This window comes from Budorcas taxicolor, chromosome 22 (genome assembly GCF_023091745.1).
Source record: "Budorcas taxicolor isolate Tak-1 chromosome 22, Takin1.1, whole genome shotgun sequence".
Classification (NCBI taxonomy): Eukaryota; Metazoa; Chordata; class Mammalia; order Artiodactyla; family Bovidae; genus Budorcas; species Budorcas taxicolor.
Genome location: NC_068931.1, coordinates 42,310,302 through 42,329,588, shown reverse-complemented (window position 1 = coordinate 42,329,588; position 19,287 = coordinate 42,310,302). Strand labels below are relative to the sequence as shown.

The 19,287-nt window shown below is 44.7% G+C and overlaps 1 protein-coding gene across 3 annotated transcripts in view; it reads right to left on the bottom strand.

The window, feature by feature from the left end:
* Positions 1-853: 853 nt before the first annotated feature.
* The window catches only part of RALBP1 (ralA binding protein 1), a 45,985-nt gene continuing 27,551 nt past the window's right edge, over positions 854-19,287 (bottom strand). For all 3 annotated transcript variants that reach the window (XM_052660273.1, XM_052660272.1, XM_052660271.1), the window contains exons 4-10: positions 18,569-18,918; positions 16,877-17,038; positions 15,759-15,890; positions 6,766-6,873; positions 3,047-3,168; positions 2,688-2,811; positions 854-2,271 (exon numbers count right to left, since the gene is read on the bottom strand). In XM_052660273.1, the coding sequence (XP_052516233.1) occupies positions 2,065-2,271; positions 2,688-2,811; positions 3,047-3,168; positions 6,766-6,873; positions 15,759-15,890; positions 16,877-17,038; positions 18,569-18,918 (1,205 nt within the window). In that variant the 3' untranslated portion in view covers positions 854-2,064. The remainder of the gene's footprint in view (positions 2,272-2,687; positions 2,812-3,046; positions 3,169-6,765; positions 6,874-15,758; positions 15,891-16,876; positions 17,039-18,568; positions 18,919-19,287) is intronic.

Genomic DNA, 19,287 nt, shown 5'->3' with positions numbered 1-19,287 from the left:
GCTCTGGCCAACACTGCTTGCTGCGTCTGGATAACAGCCCTGGGGAAGCGGAAACTCGGCTCCCTGAAGTCACTGAACAAGCTGCTGGGCTGCAGAAAGCAGTGTCTTCAGCAGGCTCTTTCCTGACTTACATGACTTTGGTGTAGGTCTCAGGGCCCCAGACATTCACTGGTGATGATCCTGCTGGGGAAGCCTTAATGTGTGTTTGTAGCACTCACCAGCAAGCAGACCAAGATCTCCCTAAGACTGGAGCAACAACAGAAAAGGAGCGGAAAGAACCACCAACTTAAAGACTGTGAACCAAGGTCAGGACCTGTGAATGCCACAAATTTAGCAAAATCTGTGCGAGTTCCAGTGTGGCAGCTGAGAGGAGCTCCAGTGCCTTAAATCTCAATCAGGATTCTCAGGCTGAGAGTCTGATTAAAAGGTAAGTTAGCAGGCCCAAAACTGAGTCACCTAAAGGAAGCCCGGCTCTCACCAAACTTGAGACCATCAGTGTCGGCTCCCCCAGAACCCGAGCCTGAAACCATCAGCCTGGAATCACGTGACCTGCACCAAAGAGGTGACCCACTGGACAGACAGACCCCTGCCATCACCTACAAGACAGTAACCTGGCCAAACCCACCTTCCTGCCCAATTGGGCCAGCTGACCAGGCATCACTCACACAAGCCACTGCAGATCCAGTCCAGACAGCTGCTCAGCACCAGCGGGGGTGGGGAGGGACACAAAGTGAGTTAGCACAAAACATCCTGCTCACAAGCAGACCTTGAAGGCACGTCAGACCACCTTCAGTGCACTCATGTATTTCAAAGGAAGAACCGGCACAGAAAACAAGAAGCTTTTTTTCTCCCTCAAATGGCTGTTGAATTTATTTGCTTAATCAATAATGGTCCTGGCAAAAATTAGTTTACCAACGCTGAGACAATTGTAATGAAATACTGATTTTAAAAATTCATGACACCGTGATAGAAATTAAGAGTTTACACAAACAAAAAAGAAACCTTCAGTATTGCCAGCAAATATAAAATAAATGTAACATGACCGACAGGACAGCAAGAAGGCTTTTATACATTTATATTTGACACCTGACCATATTTTCAGTCACCATAATATCTTCTCTCCAGGTTTAAAAAAATAGTATGCTGATTTCTATAACAAAGCTTTTTTTTCGTACAAAAATCAAATAATGGCCAACAAGTCACAACAGTGCAATAGGTAGAGAATAAAAAACCGCAGTTAACCAGGTGCTGAAATAAATACTAACCAGGAGAAGAGGATGCGCCCTCAGGGGGTGTTTCCATCACCGGGACATGTGGGTTTGTCTTCACAGTCCAGAGCCGCTCGGAGCCACTTACTTGGACCCAGCGGCACTGGACCCCGGTGCCTGTAAGCCGGACGCCACGGGTAACCAAGGTCGTGGGGGGAGGGGGTGGTCAGGACCACGGCTGACTCCCGAGGAAGTCCGATTCCTACCTAGTACTCAGCCTGGCCCACCGGGCGTCCAGCAGCAGTTCACCGAGCCTGTGTAGACACCGACTGCAATCCTGTGTGAGCGCGCGGCTACCCATCGATATGGCTTATGCAGGCAAAGACACGCTTACATTCGGGCCCGAGCAAGCCAACTACGGCGCTCTGTCCTAATGGAAGGTCGAAGAAACATGCTGTGTGGACGCCCTGGTCCTCCCATGACCGAGGCCACCGGGGTGACTCGGGCGGGGCTGAGAGGGGTGGGGGGGCCGGCCGGTCAGGAAGGAGGCCCCCAGGACCCGCACCGCGGAGGTGTGAAGGCACGGGCGAGTGGCGGCAGCGAGATCCTGGGGACGTGGCGGGCAGGGCGGCCCCGTGTGGCTCCCCCATGAACGAGAGAAAAATCCTGATTCTGCCGTAATAAAAAAGCAAAGAAAGACGATTTTTGGTTTAAAAAGAAGCCACTCAAGGGTTAAAATAGTTATTTAAGTTAACAAAGGAAATGACTCTTCCAAGAAGCCGACCGTCTGGGACACGTCTGGGACACCGGTGTGCCGACCAGCCGTCTCTGGAGGCCCGCGCGCCCTGGCCGGCTCTCAGATGGGCGTCTCCTTTCGCTCCCTGCCGGGCGACGGCCGCGCCTGCTCCTTGGTGGGCGGGGGCGGCTCTCGGGCACCGGGCTCGGGCTCGGCCAGCGGTTCGGGGCGCGCGCGTTGCAACTGGAGCAGGCGAAGCTGCACCCGCAGCTCGATGATGGCCTCGCGTTCCTCGTGAATGGCCTGGTTCAGGTGGTTGTTCTTGATCTGCAGGGACAGACGCAGCGGCCGGTCAAGGAGGAGTCGCGACCCCAAAAACAGGCTGAGCCACTGCCCACGGCCAGCAGGCCTGCCTCCCTCTGGGCAGGGCCCCTCCCCATCTCTGGACCCAGGGGGCTCCCTCCTTCCCGGGGGTGTTTTCCTGCTCAGCACTAACATGATCTGTAAACTGTGGGGCAGAGCGAGCTGCTGCCCGGGGCCTGTCTCCCGGCCCCCCAAATGGCTCTGAGGCCAGCAACCCCGGGTGGGGCGTCCCGGGTGGGATTCTCTGTTGTGTTGGAGCCCCTGCCGGAAGGAGCGACAGCAGCCCAGGGCCACAGGCCCCGTGTGAGGCGAGGAGCGAGTCCGATAAGCACGACGTGGACCCCAGCGCTCCCGAGGGCAGCGGCCCCGCGCATGCGCACCTCCAGCTCCTCGTTCTGCCGCTGCAGGTCCTGCAGGATGAGCTGCAGTTCGTCCTCGTCCTCGCTCTCACTCTCACTGTCCGACGAGTACTCCTCGGTCTCACTGCGGCCGTGCTGCTGGCGGCTGTGCGGGGACAGGACAGGGCGCGGAGCGTGTGACCCACCCGCACAGACAGGCTGGTGGTCTGCTTCCAGGCTGCCCAGCTTTCTAGCGGGTCCACTCGGGACAAGGCCCACCTCAGAGGTAATACAGAAGGTATGGAAGGGGGCGCTCTGCCTGGCCCCGTCACAGGAAGGGCTGAGGCTGGACTGTCCTGCTCTCCCCAGAGTCCAAGTTGAGCCCTGACCCCTGCCCTCACCTCTGGATCTCGGCGATCTCCGCCCGGAGGCGCTCGATCTCTTCCTTCTCCGAGGCAATCTGTCGGCGCAAGAACTGCTCCATGGCTAGGAGCTCCTCCTGCTCAGTCAGGATCTCATTCTCCTAAAGCAGTGACACTGGTGAGCACCTCTGAAAGTCTAAGAAAGGTCGCTCTTCTGGGGTCTCCTCTGTCACCCTGAACTGTTTACGCCCATACACACAACACTGGGGCTTCTCTGGTAGTAAAGAATCTGCCTGCAATGCAGGAGACCCGGGTTGCATCCCTAGAGAAGGAAATGGCAACCCACTCCAGTATTCTTGCCTGGGAAATCCCACGGACAGAGGAGCCTGGCAGGCTACAGTCCATGGGATTGTAAGAGTTGGGAGTTGGACAGGACTGAGCAACTAACACTTCACACTTCATACACACACGTTAACACACACGTTATAGGAAAGCTTGTAATGCACACCCCTAAAATACCCAGTTTCCCTAATTTCATGAAAAGCTTTGAGCAAAGGTAGACTAACTTGCTTGGGAGGAATGACTAGATTTTCCTCAAGACATAAAACGGTACTTAGGGATTCTTGTTATGCAAAGGATCCACAAGAAGCCAGCCAGCCAGCAGGCACACAGCAGGGTACTAGGGACTGTTTCTACCCCCGCCTTTCTGAACACTTTCTCACAAAGAGTCTGTCTGAGGGCCACAGGGGCCTTCAACAGTGTCACCAGGCAAGAAAGGCCCCGGCGACGTGCCTTGTCAGTATCATTGAAAGCAGAGCTGGTGATGGAAAAGTGTTCCCAGAAGAAATCTTTCCTCCTCAACACAAGCCACTGTCCTCCTCATCCCATGTCCCCAGGGATAATTTAACAGAATATGCATTTCTAAAACTGACATCTGTCCAGGATCTAGCTAGCCCCTCCAAACCAAAGAAAAGAACCACAGCAGACAGAATTTGGGAGAGAACAGAGATGGAAAGCTATAGAAATGAGCTGGAAGCAGCCAAGGCCTACATTTCTTTCCAAACTAACAGGTGGCGGGAGGATAAGAACCTGTGATCAAACGTGAAAGGCGCTGTGGTCAAGTTCACTTTAAAGTCCAATGGCCCAGTCTCCAGTGTGCATAAGAAACCTCTCTCAGAGCTGTGCTCCTCACAGTCCCCAGCGTTTCTAAACACAGATGTTCATCCTTTTTATGAAAGCTAATGTTCCAAGAAACACCAGGATGAAAACTCTGAAATAAAGATGCATCTGGGACCTCACTCTCTTCAGGGGAGGAGAGTTACACATCCCTGGCAGGCATGACAGAAAAGGAAGTAACAGAAAAGGACTGAAACGTGTAGGACTTTAGTTATCTCTGGGATACAAGGATGGTTCAACACAAATCAATGAATGTGATACAGCACACTAACAACATGAAGGATAAAAATCGTATCTCAAAAGATTCAAAGAAGCACTTGAAACAATTCAACATTCTTTCACAATAAAAACTCAACAAAGTGACTATAGAAGGAATACCTTGACATGATACAGCTGATATGACAGGCCTACTACAGATAACCTGGTACCCCAGTGAAAGGCTGCAAGTACTTCTTCTAAGATCAGAGAGAGGACAAGAGGCCCAGTCTCACCACTTCTGGTTATGCAGTACCGAAGTACCAGCCGGAGTAACGGAGCAGGAACAAAGGTGTCCAAATTGTAAAGAAGTAAAATTGTCTGTTTACAGACAACATGATCTTATACACAGAAAACCATAGAGTCCATCAAATAACTGTTAGAAGTAATACATTTAGGAAAGTTGCAGGATACAAAATCAACATACAAAAATCAGTTGCATTTCTATACACTACTATCCAAAAAAGAAATTAAGAAAACAACTCCATTAAACAGAGGTAAAATATCTATATACTGAAAACTATAAAATACTGATGAAAGAAACTGAAGACACTAAAGATAAAATGAAAGGTAACTCATGTTCATAGATTAGAAGAAATAATATTGTTAAAATTTCCATAGTACCAAAGTGATCTACACATTCACTGGAATCTCTATCAAAATTCCAGTGGGGTTTTGAGGTTTCCCACAGAAACAGAAAAAATAATCCTAAAATTCATTCAGAACCATAAAAGACTGTAAGAACCAAAGCAAACATCTCTTTTTTTTTTCAGCCAAAGCAATCTTAAACAAAAGAACAAAGTTGGAGGCATCACCCCACAACCGAAACAGTCCAGTACTGGCATAAAAACATACATATAGACCAATGGAGCAGAACAGAGTCCAGAAATAAATCCACACATTCACAGTCAACTGATCTTTGACAAGGACGCTAATAAACAATGGAAAAAGAACAGTCTCTTTAATACATGATGTTGAGAAACTGGTTTTCCACAGGCAAAAAAGTGAAACTGAACTCTTACCTTCTCTCACTACACACACATCAGTCACCTCAAAATGGACTAAAGACTTAAATATAAGACCTGAAATCATAAAATTAATACAAGAAAACACAGGGAGAGTTTCTTAACACTGGTCTGAGCAAGAATTTTAGATGTGACCTAAAAAGCACAGATATACAGCAGACAAAGGGGACTGCATCAAACTAAAAAGCTTCCACACAGCAAAGAAAATGGAGTGAAGAGACAGCCTACGGAAGGAGAGAAAATACTGCAAACCTTACATCAGATGAGGGGTCAGTATATACAAGAAGAAGTCGGACAACTCTATAGCAAGAAAACAACCCAATTAAAAAACGGGCAAAGAACTTATATTGACATTTCTCAAAAGAAGACATTGAAATGGCCAACAGATCACTGTCACTCATCATCAGGGAAACGCAAATGAAAACCACCATGAAATATCACCTCACACCTGTCAGAATGGCTTTTATCAAAAACACAAGAGGTAACAAGTGTTGGTGAGAATGTGGAGAAAAGGAACCCTTGTGCACTGTTAGTGGGAATGTAAATTGGTACAGCGACTGTGGAAGACAACACGGAGGTTCCTCAACAATACAAAGCAGAGCTATCACAGTTCTAGCAACCCAGCTTCTGAATGTGTAACTGTAAACAGGACACTGAAGAGAGATGTTCACTGCAGCATCATTCACATCAGTCAATATCTGAAAACAGCCCGATGACTGACGGATGAATGGGTAACAATGTGACATGCACATACTCATAATACATAAGTATACACATGCCCACATAAATATACAAACACAGAAAACATAAACACACACATATATGTAACGAATATATTCTGACATAAGAAGGAGATCCTGGCATTTAATAGCACAGATGAACCTGGCAGACATGATGATAAGTGAAATAAGCCAGACAGAAAAAGACAAATACCATATGATTTCACTGATTATTTGTGGAATCAAAGAAAAAGTTGAACTCACAGCAGCGGAGAATACAACACTGGTTACCAGGCCTTGGAGGGTGAGTAAAATAGGGAGGTACTGGTAAAAAAAAAATACAGCTGCATTTGTGTTGAAGGCCTGTCTATAGAGGTAATGCTGATGACGACACTGTACTAAATGGTGGATTATGCCACGAGAGCATCTTTCAGGTGCTCTCATCACAGAAGGTAACTGAGAGGGTAACTGACTGTAGCAATCATTTCACTGGGTGGAGGTGCATCAAATCATGTTTATACCTTAAATATATATTTTTTTCTTTTTTTTTTAATATCTTGCAAAATACAGGAGTTACACTTACCTGAGCAAGAAGAATATTTATGACTTCCTCATTTTCATTCATTTCTTCTTTGGAAACATCCTCTTTTGAAAGACTGGCTATTTCTTGTGCAATCTTGGTTTCACATTCCTATCCAACAAGAGAAATGAAAGCACTGATCAGCCCACTGTAACACATTCGACAAACTCACACTGTCCTCGTTCCTGAAATTTCCTCCCCAGCTTCTAGAACTGAAAAACTAAGAGTGACACAGCCAGCAGAACCTCCAGACGGGGGCATCTGCTAACTGGGCCTTGACAGTAATGTGTGGATCTCACGCTGTGGATGCACTGGAGGAAAATGTTCAGTTTTAGCAAACGTGCTCAGCATTTCTGGAACTCTCCCATATAAACTGTCTTCCGTGATCCTTCCTTTTTGGAGGGGGTCTACTTTAAGCCTACAGTTAGTTGGTCTTGCCAATAGTACACAGTCAAGTAGCCACTGTCTATCACAACACTGAATGTCTCCAACACCACAAAGTACCCTTGGACTCCTCTGCCACCTGTTGCCCCTGGAAACCACTAACCTGCTTTCCATTGCTCTGGTCTCACCTTCTTTTATGTTTCATATAATCTGAATTAATCAGTAGGCAGTCTTTTTCCTGCCACGTTAAATTTCACAACTCATCTATATTGTATCAGTAGTTTGCTGAGTAATATGCAAGGATATGAATGTACCCCAGTCTGTTTATCCGTTCACCACCTGGTGAACATTTCAGTCCTTTCTACTTTTGAGCTACTAATCAGACCTATAAAAACCATTAAGTATCTGCTCTGTGAGGGAACATGCCTTCTTCTGTTAGATAAACACTTAGGAGTGGGATTGCTGGGCCAGATGATAATCTGATGCTTAACTCTGAAACTGCCAAACTGTTTTCCAAAATGACTGAAACAGTCAAGATCAGTAAAGCAGAGCTCCAGCTGCTCTACGTTCCTGTCAACACTTGGTATTTTTAATACGAGTCATTCTGGCTGGTGTGCAGTGGTTTCTCACTGTGGCTGATCTGTACCTCCTCAATGACAAACGATCTTCACATATGCTTCTTTATCATCCATATATATGCTTTGGTAAAGATCTTCAGTAAAGTGCTGTTCAAACTTTTGCCTTTTTAAAATTGAATTTTTATTGTAATAATCATACACTCTGGAGGGGGATATTAATAATGACGGAGGCTAAGCATATGGGGTAAAGGAGTATGAATTCTCTGTACCTTTCCCTCAGTTTGGCTGTCAACCTAAAACTACCCTAAAAAAATACAACTTAAAAAATTGGTTTGTCTTATTAAGTCTGAAGAGCTTTTAATATATTCTAGTTCAAGAACTTTATCAAGTATCTGTTTTTTGCAAATATGTCACAGCCTCTGCCTGCATGTTCATCTTTTTAACAGTGTCATTTGAAGAATATGTTTTGATAAAAGTTTACTAAATTTTTCTTTTATAGTTCATGAATTTTTGTATTCTATTTAAGAAATCACTCAAACAGCTCATACAACTCGATAACAAAAATTTTTTAAAAACCCAATCAAAAAATGGGCAAAAGACCCAAATAGACATTTCTCCAAAGAAGACATACAGATGGCCAACAAGCAAATGAAAAGATGAAATCATCATTGCTAATTATTACAGAAATGCAAGTCAAAACTAAAATGAGGTATCACCTCACACTGGTTAGCATGGCCATCATTAAAAAGTCTACAAATAATAAATGCTGGAGAGGGTGTGGAGAAAAGGGAAACTTCTTACACTGTTGGTAGGAATTTAAGTTGGTACAGCCACTATGGAAAACAGTGCAGAGTTTCCTCAAAATACCAAAAAACAGAGTTGTCATACAATCCAGTAAGCCCACTCCTGGGCCTATATCCAGATAAAACTATAATTCAAAAAGATACGTGCACCCCTCATGTTCACAGCACACTATTCACAATAGCCAAGACATGCAAACAACCTAAATGTCCACTGACAGATGACTAAAATAGATATATATACATATATCTATATATAAACACATACAATGGAACACTATTCAGCCATTTAAAAGCAGTAATGCCATTTGCACCAACATAGATGCAACTAGAACTGATCATACTAAGCAAAGTCAGTCCCCTTATATGTGGGATCTAAAATGACTCAAACTTATTTATGAAACAGCAAAAGACTCACAGACACAGAGAACAGACCTGTGGTTGCCAAGGGAATGGGAGCACGGGGGAGGAATAGACAGGGAGGCTGGGGTTAGCAGATGCCAACTACTATACACACAATGGATGAACAACAAGGCCCTACTGCACAGCACAGGGAACTCTATCCAATATCCTGTGAAAAACCATAATGTAGAAGAATACGAAGAAGAATGTGTATCTGCGTGTGCATGGCTGATTCACTTTGCTGTAATTAAAACAACACTGTAAATCAACTATACTTCAATTAAAAAAAAATTACCGCCTAAGCCAGTCAGTAAGATCTTCTCTGTTTATTAAGTCAGTCTACGATTCATTAGCACTTATTTCTATATATGTTGCATGGAAAGAGGGGAAAAAAAGCTCTCTTTTTTGGCATGCTGCTGCTAAGTCGCTTCAGTCGTGTCTGACTCTGTGCAACCCCATCGACGGCAGCTCACCAGGCTCCCCCATCCCTGAGATTCTCCAGGCAAGAACACTGGAGTGGGTTGCCATTTCCTTCTCCAATGCATGAAAGTGAAAAGTGAAAGTGAAGTCGCTCAATCGTGTCCGACTCTTAACGACCCCATAGACGGCAGTCCACCAGGCTCCCCAGTCCCTGAGATTCTCCAGGCAAGAACACTGGAGTGGGTTGCCATTTCCTTCTCCAATGCATGAAAGTGAAAAGTGAAAGTGAAGTCGCTCAGTAGTATCCGACTCGCAGCGACTCCATGGACTGTAGCCTACCAGGCTCCTCCGTCCATGGGATCTTCCAGGAGTACTGGAGCGGGGTGCCAGTGCCGTCTCCGCATGTAGATATCCAATTGTTACAGCACCATTTGTTGAAAAGAAAAAACTTCCCTAGTCAACTGTCTTAGCATCTTTGTTGAAAATTACCTGCCCACACATGTGTTGGTCTGTTTCTGGACTTTCTATTCTGCATGCCCATTCTTATCGAATACTGACTTATTGATCACTGTAGCTTTACAGAAAATCTTCATCAGGTGATGTGAGTCTTCCAATGTAGTCCTTTTTCAAAACGGTTAGGTCATTTATATTTCCTCATAGTTTTTTTTTTTCACAGAGATTTTAGAAAAGCTTATTAATTTCTACCAAAATCACCTGTTTAAATTTTGATTGGAGTTGAATCCACAGATCAACTTGGGAAAATCTAACATCTTAACAATATTGTGATATAAACATATTTCTAATTTATTTATGTCTTCTTTTTTTAGGTGCACTATCCCATAGTTCACTATCCCCAAAGAGCGTGGGCGGCTGTGACGGCGTACAAGCGCAAGAGAGAGGAGCTACCCCATACTGAGGTCAGGGGCAGAAGCCGGGAGGATCCCATGCCCGAGGGGCGGCAGCCAAGAAGAGCAACCCCACGTCCAAGGTCAGGGGCAGCAGCCGGGAGGACCCCATGCCCGAGGAGCGGCGGCCAGGAGGAGCTACCCCATGCCTGAGGCCAGTGGCAGTGGCTGGGAGGAGCAACCCCACGTCCAAGGAGCAGTGGCTGCGCGGGCACAGGAGGGCCTAGAGGAGCTATTCCACGTTCACAGTCAGGAGGGGTGGTGGTGAGGAGATACCCCTAGCCCAAGGTAAGGAGCAGTGGCTGTGCTTTGCTGGAGCAGCCATGAAGAGATACCCCATGTCCAAGGTAAGAGAAACCCAAGTAAGACGGTAGGTGTTGAAGAGGGCATCAGAGGGCAGACACACTGAAACGATAATCACAGAAAACTAGTCAATCTAATCACACTAGGACCACAGCCTTGTCTAACTCAATGAAACTAAGCCATGCCCATGGGGCCACCCAAGATGGGCGGTTCATGGTGGAGAGGTCTGACAGAATGTGGTCCACTGGAGAAGGGAATGGCAAACCACTTCAGTATTCTTGCCTTGAGAACCCCATGAACAGTATGAAAAGGCAAAATGATAGGATACTGAAAGAGGAACTCCCCAGGTCTGTAGGTGGAGAAATAACTCCAGAAAGAATGAAGGGATGGAGCCAAAGCAAAAACAATACCCAGTTGTGGATGTGACTGGTGATAGAATCAAGGTCTGATGCTGTAAAGAGCAATACTGCATAGGAACCTGGAATGTCAGGTCCATGAATCAAGGCAAATCAGAAGTGGTCAAACAGGAGATGGCAGGAGTGAATGTCGACATTCTAGGAATCAGCAAACTAAAATGGACTGGAATGGGTGAATTTAACTCAGATGACCACTGTATCTACTACTGCGGACAGGAATCCCTCAGAAAAAATGGAGTAGCCATCATGGTCAACAAGAGTCTGAAATGCAGTACTTGGATGCAATCTCAAAAACGACAGAATGATCTCTGTTCATTTCCAAGGCAAACCATTCAATATCACAGTAATCCAAGTCTATGCCCCAACCAGTAACACTGAAGCAGCTGATGTTGAACAGTTCTATGAAGACCTACAAGACCTTTTAGAACTAACACCCCAAAAGATGTCCTTTTCATTATAGGGGACTGGAATGCAAAGTAGGAAGTCAAGAAACACCTGGAGTAACAGGCAAATTTGGCCTTGGAATGCGGAATGAAGCAGGGCAAAGGCTAATAGAGTTTTGCCAAGAAAATGCACTGGCCATAGCAAACACCCTCTTCCAACAACACAAGAGAAGACTCTACACATGGACATCAACAGACGGTCAACAGATTGAAATATATTGATTATATATACTGATTGATGATATTCTTTGATTATATTAATTGATCAGATTGATTATATTCTTTGCAGCCAAAGATGGAGAAGCTCTATACAATCAACAAAAACAAGACCAGGAGCTGACTGTGGCTCAGATCATGAGCTCCTTATTGCCAAATTCAGACTTAAATTGAAGACAGCAGGGAAAACCACTAGACCATTCAGGTATGACCTAAATCAAGTCCCTTATGATTATACAGTAGAAGTGAGAAATAGATTTAAGGGCCTAGATCTGATAGATAGAGTGCCTGATGAACTATGGACTAGGTTCATGACATTGTACAGGAGACAGGGATCAAGACCATCCCCATGGAAAAGAAATGCAAAAAAGCAAAATGGCTGTCTGGGGAGACCTTACAAATAGCTGTGAAAAGAAGAGAGGCAAAAAGCAAAAGAGAAAAGGAAAGATATAAGCATCTGAATGCAGAGTTCCAAAGAACAGCAAGGAGAAATAAGAAAGCCTTCCTCAGCGATCAATGCAAAGAAATCGAGGAAAACAACAGAATGGGAAAGACTAGAGATCTCTTCAAGAAAATTAGAGATACCAAGGGAACATTTCATGCAAAGATGGGCTCGATAAAGGACAGAAATGGTATGGACCTAACAGAAGCAGAAGATATTAAGAAGAGGTGGTAAGAACACACAGAAGAACTGTACAAAAAAGATCTTTACAACCAAGATAATCACGATGGTGTGATCACTCACCTAGAGCCAGACTAGAGATCTCTTCAAGAAAATCAGAGATACCAAGGGAACATTTCATGCAAAGATGGGCTCAATAAAGGACAGAAATGGTATGGACCTAACAGAAGCAGAAGATATTAAGAAGAGGTGGTAAGAACACACAGAAGAACTGTACAAAAAAGATCTTCACAACCAAGATAATCACGATGGTGTGATCACTCACCTAGAGCCACACATCCTGGAATGTGAAGTCAAGTGGGCCTTAGAAAGCATCACTACGAACAAAGCTAGTGGAGGTGATGGAATTCCAGTTGAGCTATTTCAAATCCTGAGAGATGATGCTGTGAAAGTGCTGCACTCAATATGCCAGCAAATTTGGAAAGCTCAGCAGTGGCCACAGGACTGGAAAAGGTCAGTTTTCATTCCAATCCCAAAGAAAGGCAATGCCAAAGAATGCTCAAACTACCGCACAATTGCACTCATCTCACATGCTAGTAAGGTAATGCTTAAAATTCTCCAAGCCAGGCTTCAGCAATATGTGAACTATGAACTCCCTGATGTTCAAGCTGGATTTAGAAAAGGCAGAGGAACCAGAGATCAAATTGCCAACATCTGCTGGATCATCAAAAAAGCAAGAGAGTTCCAGAAAAATATCTATTTCTGCTTTATTGACTATGCCAAAGCCTTTGACTGTGTGGATCACACAGTCAAAATTCTGAAAGAGATGGGAATACGAGACCACCTAACCTGCCTCTTGAGAAACCTCTATGCAGGTCAGGAAGCAACAGTTAGAACTGGCCATGGAACAACAGACTGGTTCCAAATAGGAAAAGGAGTACGTCAAGGCTGTATATTGTCACCCTGCTTATTTTACTTATATGCAGAGTACATCATGAGAAACGCTGGGCTGGAAGAAGCACAAGCTGGAATCAAGACTGCCGGGAGAAATATCAATAACCTCAGATATGCAGATGACACCACCCTTATGGCAGAAAGTGAAGAGGAACTAAAAAGCCTCTTGATGAGAGTGAAAGAGGAGAGTGAAAATGTTGGCTTAAAGCTCAACATTCAGAAAACTAAGATCATGGCATCTGGTCCCATCACTTCATGGGAAATAGATGGGGAAACAGTGTCAGACTTTATTTTTTTGGGCTCCAAAATCACTGCAGATGGTGACTGCAGCCATGAAATTAAAAGATGCTTACTCCTTGGAAGAAAAGTTATGACCAACCTAGATAGCATGTTGAAAAGCAGAGACATTACTTTGCCAACAAAGGTCCATCTAGTCAAGGCTATGGTTTTCCCAGTGGTCATGTATGGATGTGAGAGTTGGACTGTGAAGAAGGCTGAGCGCCAAAGAATTGATGCGTTTGAACTATGGTGTTGGAGGGGAGACTTGAGAGTCCCTTGGACTGCAAAGAGATCCAACCAGTCCATTCTAAAGGAGATCAGCCCTGGGTGTTCTTTGGAAGGAATGATGCTAAAGCTGAAACTCCAGTACTTTGGCCACCTCATGCGAAGAGTTGACTCACTGAAAAGACTCTGATGCTGGGAGGGATTGGGGGCAAGAGCAGAGGGGGACGACAGAGGATAAGATGGCTGGATGGCATCACTGACTCAATGCATGTGAGTCTGAGTGAACTCCAGGAGTTGGTGATGGACAGGGAGGCCTGGCGTGCTGCGATTCATGGGGTCGCAAAGAGTTGGACACGACTGAGTGACTGAACTGAACTGATCCCATAGTTCATTGCAAACATACAGGAATACAACAGACATGTATATCTGATCTTGTATGTTACAGCATTGCTAAACTCACATATTCAATTTTGTACAGATTCCTTAAGATTTTATACAGAGACGATCCCATGATCTGTGTATAAAGACCAATTTCTCTCCAATGCGTATGCCTTTTTTTTTTTCCTTGTTTTGCCGCACTGGCTAAAACACCTCTAGTACAATGTTGAACAGGAGCAGTAAAAGCAGAAATCCTTGCCTGTATACCCAATCAATTCCAGAAGAAAACATTCAGACTTTTACCATGAAGTACAATGTAAATCACAGATTTTTTTCTGTAAATGCTGTTTATCAGGCTGAAAAGATAAGAGTTTTTATCAAGAAATAAATATCAAATTCCGCTACATACTTTTTCTGCATCTTTTGTTATGATCTTATCATTTTTCTTATTTTTAGTCTGTTAATAGAATGAATCTTTAAAAGTCATTTATTCCTCAAAGTTGAAATCAACTTGACAGAACCTTTGGAGCATTCTGTGAATTAATAAGCAGACATGAAGACAGCTTCAAGAAACTAGCAAAGCAGAGGTAAGCCATCCCATTCTGTCTTGGCTCTGGTTTGTTATGTCACAGTTCCTTTATCCAAGAGAGATGCAGAAGCGAGAGAAAGGAAGCCACACCCACCTGGGTCAAGACCCTGTGTTAAAGGCTGATGGGTGACACCACACAGTGGACAATGACCACACAAGGCCTGGTTGGTCTGTCACTAAAACCTGATTCCAGGCCAAGTCATGAAGGCAGTAATTAAAAACAGGCATTGTAAGCAAAAGATAGATAATCTGGTAGGCAGAGGAAAAGGAGAAAGAAAAATGCACAGAGGGCATCTGCAGGTCCTGGAGCGCAGGGCAGACACCTTGTCGCTGCCTCCTCTCTGACAAAGCCACCGCCACGCCCATGCAGCCCGCCAGCCCTCGAGCCAGAGCACTGCACTGTCCGGTCTCTCAGCAGAAGCACAGTTGTGACCACCACGCACCACGAGGTCCATCAGACAGATGCCAACTTGTGTCCCTCGAAGTGCTCTTGGACCGTGGCATAGAATCTGCACATGGGTGTAGAAGGGGCCAAAGATGTGGGACCTCAACCTCAGACTGGCCAGGACACTCACTGAGTCCCAGCGCCAAGCAACACACTGAGCCAGAGGGAGACCAACAGTCTGGCTTGCAAACCCCAAGCTCATCGAGCAGAACGTGTCACCTGCCTGTTTCCAGGAAAAGAAAACCCCTCCTGACCTTTGATACCTCCATGTGTAAGGCCTCCAGTTCCCCTGCAGCCTTTGAAATATATCACCACTGGACTGCTTCTCACCCTGGAAACCTGTTTACAGGTCCAACCAAGCCAGAAAACAACAAAACTGACATCTTTTAGTCAAACAGTGTAATTAAAAAACTCAACTTCCTAAATTAAAAGAAACACTTCCCTGATACCAAGCTGAAGGATCAATAGTCCAGAACTGGAAACATGTGAACAAATCTCCCATCAGGGAACTTCCCTTCAAAAGGGATTTGATGACATACTTAAAAAAAATAACTTAGAATAGTATGTAAAAGATTTTAATGCATTCTTTTTACACTTCATCATAAACATGATATACCAAAATAATAAATTTACTCACTTGTCTTTTAGCTTCTCTCAGTTTTCTCTTGAGGGCTGTCAGAATTCTTTGTACTTCCCATAATCTCTCCTCTTTCGATAAATCCTTTATCCCGCCCTGTAGATCTCGGTGTAAACAATTCAAAAGAAACTCCTAGAAAGTAATACACCACAGACTGAATAGGATTTCACGTCTTATCATCTTAAAGCCACATGCCATTTCTAAAGATGCAAAATCGACTACTTTTCAGTTGTCATTAAAGAAATGACATAATGGCACAGATTGTGTTTTCAAGGCTATGACTGAAAAATCCTCCGTAGTTTTTCTGCCTGAGCACTAGGTTCTAATCCATCAGCACACATTGGTTCCCAGCAGTCAATTCACATCCCTTCCCCCAATAATATCAACTACTAAGAAACAGGAACTTGGAAAGGACAGGGAAGAAAAGCAAGCAGGGATCTGATGTGTTACATGAGAACAAAAGATGCAATAATAATCAAATGTAAGTAAATGTCTTAGTCTTGAGTTTCTTACTGGGCTTGCCAAGCACACACAACTGACCAGCGCTATTTCAGGAAAGCACAGGATCTGGGGTTAAATCCTGGTTGTAAAACTTGGTAATAAACCAGGTGATACAGAGTAAGTTATTTAGCTCTGCCAACTTTCATTATTCTCATCTGTAAAATAAGGCCAATAAATGCAGCCTTGTTCAGATAAGGCAACATTTTTGGACTGCTTAAAACATACCTGGCACCTTGCTGAACATTTTTAACACATTATTTCATTTAAGGTCATCTTCTGATCAAACCTAGGAGAGGACTTACTTTTAAATGCAATCCCCAAGCCTTAAGGAGGTTAAGCAATGTGCCTTATTTGGTCACTCAGGAGCAAAGCAAGAATTTCAAGCCAGGTCTTTTGATTTCCAAACCTGTGCTCTGTGTACCATGATACCCTGACTTAATAAGCATGAATCAGCATCACATGGGAAGTTCTGGCCTTGGTGTGCCATGAAGAACGTGCCCGAAAGCTACACACACACAGAAGTGCTCAAGGGACAGGGACTCATGGGCCGTCAGCACCCGTCTCCCGCAGGGTCAGCGCGAGGGCAGCTCGGGGGCCGGAGGGCGGCAGGCACACACCTGTCTCCGGATCTCCTCCTTGATGCTCTCCTGCGTCTCGGGCAGTGTGGGCATCGTGGCCATGTTAGACCATCGCAGGGGCTTCGTCACTTGCTTCAGTGTCACATTTCCAAAGAGCTCTTGCACGTGTGTGAAAAATACATAGAGAACACGATTGCTAATCTAAAAAAAAAAGGATTTACAAGAAAAATATTAATATCATTTCATTTCATTTGTGTCTATTGCCTAAGTACCTCCTTTAATCCTCAGGAGTCACAAGACATGCTTTGCTACTTAATGGCCAATTTAAAGAAGAGAATGAGAAAGTACGGATTAAGTGGCAGACTCAGCACTATGAGGGACTGGGGGAAAAGCCAAGAAAGGGATGCAGAGGCTGATTATCATTGATTTATTCTGTTTTAGCACTAGAGCCGGAGAAGGCAATGGCAACCCACTCCAGTACTCTTGCCTGGAAAATCCCACGGACAGAAGAGAATGGAAGGCTGCAGTCTATGGAGTCGCTCAGGGTTGGACACGACTGAAGCGACTTAGCAGCAGCAGCAGCACTAGAGCATTAACTGATTTTTTAAATCCTACGTTCTTTATTTTCCAGTTACTATGAGGCATTCTAACACACGCAACTGGATCAACTGAGGAACAGGCGAGCCTGTGGCTACAGAGCTGGGCTGAGCATGGGAACCCCAACTCCAGGGACAAACACCTTCCAGGAAACTCCAAAGCTCAGATGCTAAGACACCAGGATGTTAGGTGGCTAAATAGCTAGTAAAAGAAACTGTTTCCTACCTAACTTACTCTGACAACACACCTGCATCTTCTGTGACACCACCATCCCTATTATAGAAATACTAAGTAATAATGTAACATTTACCAAATTCTGAAACTTAACTAACAGGAAATTTAAGGAACATCTTGTTTCCAAGCTATAAGCAATGAGCAATGAAGGAATCTTCAATGAAAGAAAAAACACTGTTATACGTAACAGTGTGCTGTAACAATGACCAACAAGTGACCTCGTATATCCACCAAGAGGGCTTAAAACAAAAACTATAACCCCTCATTATTCTGCCTTCTATTTCTGGCCAGAGTGAAATATCAGTAACTCCAATAAAGGAACTCACCACACATTCTATGCCAGCTCCAAGTGAGCAGCAGGAAACAAAGACCAGGAATTTATGTTACAAAGAATCACCACCCACCTCCTTGAAATGCCTGCCCAGGTTAAGATTCTTTAAAATACTTTATATAAGCTTCATGACTGAAACCTTCAGGTTAAGTTCCTGACCAAATGAATAATGTTAGGCCCCCCTGGGCCTGAGTCTGTATGTCTGTGTGACATGACTGAGCAGTAATGCTATTTGATGGAGTAACTGAAATCTTTAAAACTCTGCAGATGAACTGGGACTGCAGGTACCCAGGCTCCTCCTCCACTAAGGACAGGTCACTGTCATCAGGAGCTGCTTATAGACCTACACCCAAACCTGAACAATACTCAGATTTCACAGGCACAGCTAAAAGGTCAACATGCTTACCACCTTTCACATCAACACCATCCACACTGTGAAAGAAAACAGCAACACTCAGGCCAGGCCCTTGCCCACTGTCCCTGGTCCACTGCTTGGTGTATGACTCGGCACAGGAAGCGCCCTCGCCCCAACCCCAAGGGCCCACATGTGTGCCAGGAAGGCCGTGTACCTGGACAGTGGGGCTGAGCACTATGGAAATGTTCTGGATGTTCATTTTTGTTTCCAGTTCCTTGGCAATAACATGGTCCATGTGCACGATGAGCCAAGAGATGAGAAGGCGGCTGCACTCGGGCAGCTCTTCCAGCAGGCGCTGGAACTCCTGCACCTTCTCGGCCTCCGAGCTCCGGCCACACGCCTCCTCGAAGCGAGGCAGGAGCTCCTTGGTCAGCAGGTTCTCAGGCAGGTCCCGCAGGTACTGCTTTAGCAAACTGGCCACCGTGTTTGGTTCATACTCTTCCAAGTTTGGAGACTCCTCTCTGTCGTAGGCTGCTTTCAGCTCATCCACCTTGGATTTAATTCCTGAGAACATTCAAATTCAGAACAAATAAAAGTGTCAAGGAAAAAAAAATCAAATACACAGCTTTCTTCCCCAGCATGCCCACCATCACCCCTGGGGGAGATGGGAAAAGAGCCAACCTGGCATGTTAACTGTTTGTCTGCATATTGTTCACACAATTCCTCCGTAAATAAGAGAGAAGGCTACACTCTGAGGACGAATTTACCCAAACGCTAAATGATAATGGAAAAACAATATTCAGAACAAATATCACAGCAAACACAGAAACATTAAGCAAATATGCCAATCGATTAAGGGAAAATATGTTTTTAAAGATTACGTAGGCAAAAGTTAAACTATAATTCGAGCATAAGCCTTCCTCTATATGAGTG